Raw genomic sequence first — 9,833 nt, forward strand, 5'->3', positions numbered from 1 at the left:
AAAACCTGCCTGGTATAAATTCAGGGAGAGACACAGGGGGTGGGATGGTGGAGGGAAGAAAAGAAAAGGAGCTTTTAATACACCAGGAATTCTGCTTTTGAAACCAGAAACAGAGGATTGAAATCTCCCCCTGAAAACCATCTGTGGCGATGGAGTTGTACAGAGCACAGCCTTCCTCAGCAGCCCTACAGGGTGGGGAAAAAATAAAGTAATAAAAATAATAAAATAAAATAAGAAAATAAAATAAGAAAATAAAATAAGAAAATAAAATAAGAAAATAAAATAAGAAAATAAAATAAGAAAATAAAATAAGAAAATAAAATAAGAAAATAAAATAAGAAAATAAAATAAGAAAATAAAATAAGAAAATAAAATAAGAAAATAAAATAAGAAAATAAAATAAGAAAATAAAATAAGAAAATAAAATAAGAAAATAAAATAAGAAAATAAAATAAGAAAATAAAATAAGAAAATAAAATAAGAAAATAAAATAAGAAAATAAAATAAGAAAATAAAATAAGAAAATAAAATAAGAAAATAAAATAAGAAAATAAAATAAGAAAATAAAATAAGAAAATAAAATAAGAAAATAAAATAAAATCTGATTTATATGGCTGGGCTCATCCCTAAACAATCAGTTTCTAAAGGATTAACAAAACAGATTGCATTAGCTCCGGTGGCCAAGCGTGTGCTAGTGGAAAACAGAATGTATTTGTTCAGTTTCAGCATCAAAAACCACAGCCCAAGGCTCCGATATCGGCACCACAAAGCGACGGCGGCTGCCGCGCGGTGGCACTCCTCCTCCAGCGCCAGGACACGCTGGGGACAGCAGCTGGCAATAAGGCCAGGCTGGTCCTTGTCCCCGCCGCAAGCTTGCTGCATTATTAAAAGGCAGCAGAAAGCGTCGTCAAGCGTCTGCACGACACCCAGCTCGACTCAGGGAGGGAGGGGTCCCCTTCCCGCGGCTGCACCCTCCATCTGCATTTCTCCAGCAATTTTTCATTCGTGACAAGAACGCTCGGGTTAAATCCTGCAGCACTCGATTGCAACTGAAAATTGTCTCCAGTGCGACGACAAGGAAAGGCAGGTGACAAAACCAGAGCAGGCTGTGGCTTCCGCGGGAATCAGGCTGCGGAGGGAACTCCCGCTCCCTACGGAGCATCTTCTGTGTCTGATTTGGTATCCAAGATGCTTCAATGAGTTGTCCCTTCTTCCTTCCCTGCTGCAAGCTGTCGCAGAAATCTCGTGATGTACAAAACCGCCTTGTACTCTTCCAATTTGTGCACAAATCAAATGCAACTCCACCGTCCTTTTGTTCGGCTGCTCTTGTAAGATGCTCATTTAAAAACCAAACCAACTCGCTTCCCTTATTTTCCTCCTATTTCTCCCTGTTTATCAGACCCCTTTCTACCTCTGCAGACACCTGTAACTCATTTCTAGAGCATGGAATCTAAAAGGTTAAACCCATCCATGTTTTTCACCACACTGTCAAGTCGATGAACGACTGTTTGGATACGTCTGCTGAGCTGAACCAATTTATACAGCACCCAACTCTTACACACAGCTCCCTACAGGTTCCATCAGGAAGGGAGAACAAAGCTCTTCTGGCTCCTTTAAGCTCTATATTCTGAACAGTTTCTTTCCCAGGCTGTGGTTCAATCCACAGCCCAACCTCCCGAGAACAAACTGCAGCCCGTGAGCTGGTACCTCAACAAGCTGCTTTTAAAACACAGTGATGGAGGGAGAGGAGGAAAAGCGGCGTTTGTGACAAAGCAAGATAAAAAAAAAAAGCAAGAGCTGCCAGCTAAGGACACCAAGGTGGAGGTTGTGACTCTGCAAGGAGAAGAGTACGTGAGGAGTTAATACATGTGGGAGGAGAGAAGGAACCAATACCAGCCTAGCTGCATCCCAGGAAAATGTGGTGTTTACTCAAAACCCAGAGCACTGCAGAAGTGCTCAACAGCAGCAGCTCCAGCGCTCAATGCTGCCCCCAGCACAAACCCTTCCGAGCAGATGGGGACATTCTTCAATACTGAAAAACCTTTCAAGTGTTATAAATATGCCTTTGGAAGGCAGCAGGAAAAAAACAAAACCGAAACAAACCAACAACAACCAACCAACAAAACAAAACCAGCAACAACAAAACGAGCCATTTTAAGAAATTCAAGCTTATTCACAAGATTTTTTTTTTAAAAAAAAAGAAGCAAGACCACTCTTACAGTATAAACACACCAATTCATTCATTTTTACTGATGGTTGCATTTATGAATTTCATTCTCGTGGAAAAAAAAAAAGGGAATAAAAGGAGAAAAAAAATTAAGAAAATAGTTATTTATAGAAAACAAAACAAAAAAGGGCTCAAACAGAAAAGAATCTGTGCTGATGCTTTCGATGAGCAGTCCGATGGCATTAAACATTACCTGTGCAAACAGGCATGCTTGAAAACCTGTCTGAGTACTGGAGCTTCAGTTCCACAATCCAGGATTTCTTTTACGGGTTGTTGGAAAAAAAAGAGCCTAATAGTTTCATACTGTATTTATTTAATAACTAAAATTCACAAATAAAAAGATACTTGCAAAGTCCTTTAGTTGTGTCATCCCCTCCTCCTCCACTCTACTGCTTTCAGATCCATATGCATAAAAAAATGGGCTTGGATTTTTAATTTTAACTGTTATATGATTGGTCATTGGAGCTGAAGCACCAAATGGAGAAGATGCTTTATGGAGATGAGGGTAGAACCCTTTGCCTTCCCACACACATTTTGGAGGAACATAGGAGATGTACCAGTGCCCGGACTTCTCTGCTCCCATTTCCCCCACCCAGAGCATTCCTTTCATTTTATATTTCCTCTGTTAAGTGACTTGACTGTAGCCTCTTTTATTTTTTAATTTTTTTCCCCCCTTTCTGTCCTTGCAGGACTGCATACACGGTGGACATTGTTCATTTCCTACTCCGCCAAGGCTTTGAGTCAGTGTCAAGTAGGTCCTGTTACAGCTCAGTGCTAGTTGTTTTTTTTTAATGGGTCTTTTCATTTCAGGTAGGTTTGTGTGTCGATTCAGAAGGCTTGCTTATTTTCTTCCTTGTTTATATCTGACAAGCTGCTGGATAAGGCTATTCATACTCCAGGAATTGTTTGTGATAGAACAGCAAATATCTGCAAGAAAGCAGAGGTAGAGTTTCAGCTTTCTGCTGTGCATCGGAGCAGATGAGCATTTCCATTTATGCAATCATAAAAAATGAGGACTATTAATTTTGTTTTTCCTTTTCAATTTCAAGCGATTCCAGGGACATGCCAGGTCCCTATAGTAACCAGGGATGAGAAGGAGGGAAGTCAACTGAAATAATTTTACCAGCACCCCAGGAAACTGAACAGTTGTACATCAAATAGTCAAACCTTCTTGTTGTACAATCTACTTAAAACCTGAAAGGTCTGGAAGATTGGATCGTGTTGGTGCCCAGATCACCACTATCATGACATAAGATACAACAGAGGTGCTTTAAGATGGAACTGTTGCTTTAGAGTCACATTACCAAAGCACCAGACACTCAGGATTATTGCAAACTGTCTGCCATTTACTGTTACAGAAGGAAAATGAAGAACCAGGCACGTGGGTGAAAACTCATGTGTCCCAATCAAATCCAACTCAAATATCTAATGTCTCAATCTGTACTCGAATCTGGTGTTTTAGTAAGATTAAATTCTTCCTGTCCTTAATTATTTTAGGTGTACTGCTACATAACAGAGCCCAGCCCTCAAGCAGTTACATGTCAGAGGGAAGTGGACTCATCTCTACATACCCTTTACACCCCACACAACGAGGGTGTCACTGCCTGACTCCCTGGAAATGCTTCAAAGCACTTTTGAGACTTTTCAATTATTATCGTTCCATCTCACACCCTATGGAGTTTCCCTTATACAATGTAGATCTACTTAGTGTCAGCCTTTATCTGAACCAGGGAAAATGGATCAGAGCTCAAACAAGCCTTTCATGAGATGGATGGGCAGCAGTTGCATTGCAAGCCCTTTCCTCCTCACCTACGGCAGTTTCTTCCACAGACTCATCCCCTCTGAGGAGCAGAGCGAGTCACTTGTTATTTAAGAAAAACAAACTCATTGCCCTGCTGATCTCAGAGCAGAAGCTTCCTTGTCAAATCATTTAACACTAAAATTCAGATATTACAGGATAGATTTTTTTACTTCCTGGTTGAATTTCAAAAAATGGGAAAATCTGTTAAAAAAAATAAATTACAAAGTGGACAACTGTGCCTGCGGCAATCCACGGAAATGTGAGGAATAATTAAAACAAGAACAATACAGGCTTATCTTTCCAGCACCAAGTCCATAGTTGAAAATGCAAAATTAAGACTTCAGATTTTAAGTTATTTTATTCTTGAAACATATACCAGTCCCCAGTGCTTCCCTCAAATGAGGAACACCAAGATGCTTCCCTTGCAAACTACTGCTCTGCACTCCTGATACTCACCTAATGCAAATATCCAAAACCAAAATGTCAATCTGAAATTCAATGAAAGCCATGAGCTAAGAAACAGCTCAAGTTCTGTACCAGCCTCCCAAAAAGCCTTGTCACTCTGGTTCACAATATTTTATTAATGGCTTTTCTTCAAATCTTTTACACTCACAGTAATCCAAAGGTTCTGCAGACAAAGGATTGTGCCATGAGGTGTAAACACTTGGAACTGCTGCTACACTGGATGATCATAGCACTTTGGTTTTCAGAGTCCCTTCCATTGCAAGCAAGGACATGGACATGAGCACCTGTTATAGACACTGCACAGTCAGCTGATGTCCCTTGTCCTTCCCTCCTTCCTCCTTCAACAAATACAGGATTATAAAGCAACATTCTGAAGCGCCGATACATACACGGAGAGAGACATTAGATATTCCAACAGAGAAATTAAGTCTTCTCTATGATGAAGGGGTCTTTCAACTGAAAGTAAGGAAAACCCAACAAAGGTCAAAGTTTCCCTTCCTATCTCCTTTCCAGCTCACAACTTACCCTTCACTGTCTAGCACATCCTTAATGCTAGCCTTGGTGATAATGGCATCATCACACTTGAACCACTGGTCCTTGTGCTGCCGAATGAAGCTGGTATAGTGCCCGCTCTCCAAGGTTCCCTGGTGATTAACTACTGCAAACAAGGAATACCTGGCACAGAAAAGAGTTAATGAGTAAGTGGATCAAAAAGGGAAAAGCAACTGACATTTCAGGCAGAAGCCTGTGCTCATAAACACGTATAGAAACAGTGATGGATCAGATCCATCAATAAAACACCAGCTCTTAACGTTAACTGGGGAGAGGGTATCCTTGCTCAGGGAAAAGAACCACATTTTTCATTTTCTGTCTTGCTATTACTGCAACACTCCAGCCTGATGACAGCTGTCAGCTTTACCAATACTGGCTTCCAAACATTTTTCTTCTAAAATAGATCAGTATTGATGCACTCCTGAAGAGGACCATTGATTATCTAGTCTGACCTTCTATCTCCCTGAATTAGTTACTCCAGTGAACCAGAAAAATGCATTTGGGGGATGGGGAAGGAGATAATCCTAAATATTTCTAGTCATAAATGGCTGTACTGATTAATTGCCCTTAATCTGGAAAGTCTGCATCTATTTTCAAATACTGAATATACACAGACTTCAACTTCCTGCTTTCAGATGCTGCTGCACGTTTGCCTGTTAGCCTGAAAACTAGCAGACACATCTCTGCTCTAAAGAAAGACACTGACAGACTAATCGAGTTGCTCTTAACTTTTTATCCTTTTCTTTTCTTAAAAAGGAAAAGACTGAAGTTCTTGGCTCTTTTGTTCTAAGGTAAGATCTTGTTTCCAGTCTTTATACACTTGCAGCTCTTTTTCAAATGTTCTCCACTAACTCTTTCTTAAAATGCTGTCCTCAAACTGGGAGACACACCCAGATGCAGAAAGGTAAAATAATCTCTCTAATCTCACTTGATATTGTCCTACTGACGTTCAAAATTCACAGAGCTCTTTTGACACAGTGGTGCCACAACAAGGCACCTGTTCAGCTGACTGTCGACAGAGCCACTGATTTATAGAGTCACCCTCTTCCTAGTGGAGTCCTTTAGTCCAACTGGGATGGACACCACTCTTCAGTGCCCCAGCTGTTTACTGGCACCCATCTGACTAAGCAGCCCAGATGCCTCCACTCTCATTACCTAATCCTCTTCATTGTTAATAACTTCTCCAACTTAAGTCATGTGCAAATCTCAAGAATGACCGGTTGTGTTTTCTTTCAGATCCTTCCTAACACTGTTAAACACCACACATCTCATGAATCAATCGCTATAGGACCCCACATTAACACCTGCCTGGTGTCTGCTTGTATGACAGCTGTACTAGGACCTGGTTAGCTAGTTTTTAAGTCTATCTATTGTGTGATTCCAGTTTCTTAATGACAACTTCTAGTGCCAAATGAAGTGCCTTGAAGAATTTAAATATACAACATCAGCACATGACCAAACTTATAACCTTATTTAAAAAAAAAAAAAAATAAGGCTTGTGTGACCATCTCTATTGCCATAAAGCTGTGGATATTGGTTTCAATTACACTCCCTCTACATTCTTGAGCAAGTCCCATATCAGCCTGTCATTTATTCTGCCTGGAATCAAAATATCTGACCAAGAGACCCCAGAATTACTGGAGTCATCTGCTTGGGACTTTGAGTGTCAGCGTTCTATAAACTTTCTTTCGGTCCTCTGGAAATCCCTTTGTTATTGCAACAGGAATAGGATTAATTAAAGAAAACACCCTTCCCTTTTATTACTATACCCATAGCTTTTAATTTTGGCCATAGCCCAATTGCTGGAGTTATCACCTTCAGATCTGGAAGTCAGCTGCCACAAAACCATGAAAAGGGAGGCAATTGTAGTGAATGAAGCTTTATTTTTGCAACAGTTTAGACTTACTGTGCTGTCAAATACGGTAATGCACTTTGCACTGCAGGATATACATCAGACTGTATATCTCCTTCTAGAAGCCAAACTACCTTTCACAATAGGAGTCATGGAATGTACCACTTACTTATTATCATTGTTTAGACTATCCGTCGGCTGCTGGTACTGCCCGTTCATTCTGCTCTCTTTACTGTAACACACACACACACACAAAAATCCAGTCACTTAAAAGCAGTGGCTTCCCAAACTGAGGAAATAGGTTTTTTTTACATGACACAGCCCATTTGCCAAATCCAGGCCCTTATTCAAAAGCATGATGCTGCTTAGCAGCAGAGAAGGGCTGCTGATTAGGATGCTAAAGATGCTTTATTTGTTCTCACAGCAATGCTACATAAAAAACCATCATTTCTCCTCCTGGTCAAAGATTCAGTGCTGAAAATACAGATCTGTTTACATCAAATGTCCTATCTAGAAAGCTTAAAAACAGGTTAAGAAAAGATTTGTATTTGAAACCTGGAAAAATATCTAATTAAATCAATCCTTTATCCTGTGATGGATCAATCACCCTGGCTCTGACTTGTAAATTATTTTTGTGTTTTGATAGCAGCAATAGGATTAGGCTGTTGATTTCATAGCCAATGAAATTCAGGTTACTGAGCTATGCCTGCTGATTATCCCATCTATGTTCCATTATGCTTGATACCTTTCATCAGCAGAGCCTGTTCTATCCAGGGAGAATTCACCACAGAGGAACAGGGAAATCTCAAAATCTCCAGAATATACTGGAATAAACCATATATTCTTAATATAATACTATTTAACAGGGCTTCAGGGCTCTCCTTTCTCTCCTGGCAGAAGCATCTACTTTTCTCTGTGGGGAGTGTGGGGTGTATGTGACACTTGAAATTACTAGTAAGATTTTAGCATCAAATAGAGGCCCTGTGTTAAGCAACACCATGTTTTGTGGGTTTTCTGCATTGCTTCAGATATAAATTAAATCTGAATAGCCTCTTGTATATTTGAATGGAATACCTGACAAATACTTGTTAACTGAGCTGATTAAATTCCTTTCATTAAGGTATATTTATATAACTGTCATGCCTTTCACAAACCTGGGAGGTGGGAGAAGTCTTACTGTTTCTGTTTAAATACCAATTAGAAATACCTATTTTAATCTGGACTACGTTTTTTCTTCTCGCAGCATTCTCTAAACAGAAGCTGAAGGTACGAAACAAAAAACCCCAGATTTGCATCTGTGCAGGAATAAAGAGGGAGGATTTTTATAACTTCAGAAATACTAGGTTAGGCATTAGGTGATGTCTCTAGTCTGCTTAATCACACAAGATGACTGCTGGGTGGGCACTCAGGTGATGGGACCAAAGCAGAGATCTGAAGGCACAATGGATTTGAGTCTATAAATTTAACATACAACCAGAAATATAACACAAAATAATAATAATAATTAAAAAAATGTTTAAATATAAAGCCTTTTCTGGCTCACACAAAACTCAATAATTTATCTAAATCAGTTTAGAAAAGATGCACATTTCAAAGAGAAGCTTACAGCAGGAGTATCATTATACATACTGTTCTATAACCTTGATTCAAGGATGTTCCATGTTTCATGATGCACATGTACGAACTGGTAAACAGTTCTGTCCAGGTCTTTGGGGAATTTTGAACTTGGTACACACCTGGAAGCCATGAATGGTGTCATGTCCAGCTCCAGCGGAAATGAGACATACGTAGTGATCTTTCGCCTCAGTTTGGCTGAGTGTTCAAACCGCTGGAGACAAAGGGGAAGAATTTTTTTTTTCTTTAAAGAAAGGCTAAGTTTTTTGTCTTTTATACATGTCCTAAGCTTAGGAACAATAACATGAAACCATATTAGCAGTCAGTATCCATGGACATCCCCAGATTTTTTTTCTACCAACTATCTGGGCTGGGAACCCCCGTGTAAATGCTAAGGCATTTCTACCCCACACACATTTGTGGGGAAAAATATTGTATTAATTAGATTATTTACCTTAATAATTATACATACAAACTTATTCCCAACTGATATTAACAAAAAAAAATACATTAAATAGAGAGCACACACAGCCTCTACCCAAACCAGTGTTCATTTGTACTATACGCTATTCAAATATGTGGCTGCTGCCTACACTAGCACACAAAACTGGTGGCAACTAGACCTTGCCATCAGATTCACACACTTAATCCACCCATCCAACCATCTCAAGTGACAGGAGTTAAGCCTACACAGGAATACCAATTCAAATTAAGGCAAAAATGGAATATGGTAACAAAAAAGCCTTGTCCCTTTGCCAAAAGAAGCCTACAATACCCACCATCCTCTCATCTTCTCTACCGAACACTAAATGGAAACAGGAACAAATAACAGAAAGAGATGAATGAGTTTCTATTTAAAGGCAGTTTCTCTCCCCATTTCTCAGAAATTCTGTTCTATTTACACTTCAAGTTAATTATTTTCCAATTGTGGTGCCATAACAATTCCCTAGCAACAGACCCAGACCTAAAAAGCTGAGACATCTATAATTCTTATCTTGCTGTGTTTCCTTTTGCTTTAACACATGAAATGAAATTTGCATTTTACATGGACAGGACAACACAATCGCTTAGGAAAAATGTTTTATTTTCAAAAAAATCTTCAGTCATTCTGGATAACACAAATTCTGAACTGAGTGTAGGAAAGGGGTTGAACACATTCACATTGCCTTGCCCAAAGAGTAGAATCACCCAGGTGTATCTTGCCAACTATTCTACAATAATAAAATAAAAATAAAAACAAAAACAAGAGCCCAACACCTGAAAAACTCCCCCAAAAGCCAGGCAGCCAGCCAGGCACTCCTGAAACCTCAGGTCAGTCATGC

General features: G+C 39.5%; 1 protein-coding gene across 2 annotated transcripts in view; it reads right to left on the reverse strand.

Annotated features, from left to right (window-relative positions):
- Positions 1-2,218: 2,218 nt before the first annotated feature.
- Positions 2,219-9,833, reverse strand: part of LOC104523408 (ubiquitin carboxyl-terminal hydrolase 22) — a 69,047-nt gene continuing 61,432 nt past the window's right edge. For both annotated transcript variants that reach the window (XM_010165969.1, XM_010165968.2), the window contains 4 exons: positions 8,634-8,725; positions 7,067-7,129; positions 5,019-5,168; positions 2,219-3,154 (listed from right to left, as the gene is read on the reverse strand). In XM_010165969.1, coding sequence (XP_010164271.1) covers positions 3,112-3,154; positions 5,019-5,168; positions 7,067-7,129; positions 8,634-8,725 — 348 coding nt within the window. In that variant the 3' untranslated portion in view covers positions 2,219-3,111. The remainder of the gene's footprint in view (positions 3,155-5,018; positions 5,169-7,066; positions 7,130-8,633; positions 8,726-9,833) is intronic.

This window comes from Antrostomus carolinensis, unplaced genomic scaffold, assembly GCF_000700745.2.
Source record: "Antrostomus carolinensis isolate BGI_N321 unplaced genomic scaffold, ASM70074v2 scaffold19744, whole genome shotgun sequence".
Taxonomy (NCBI): Eukaryota; Metazoa; Chordata; class Aves; order Caprimulgiformes; family Caprimulgidae; genus Antrostomus; species Antrostomus carolinensis.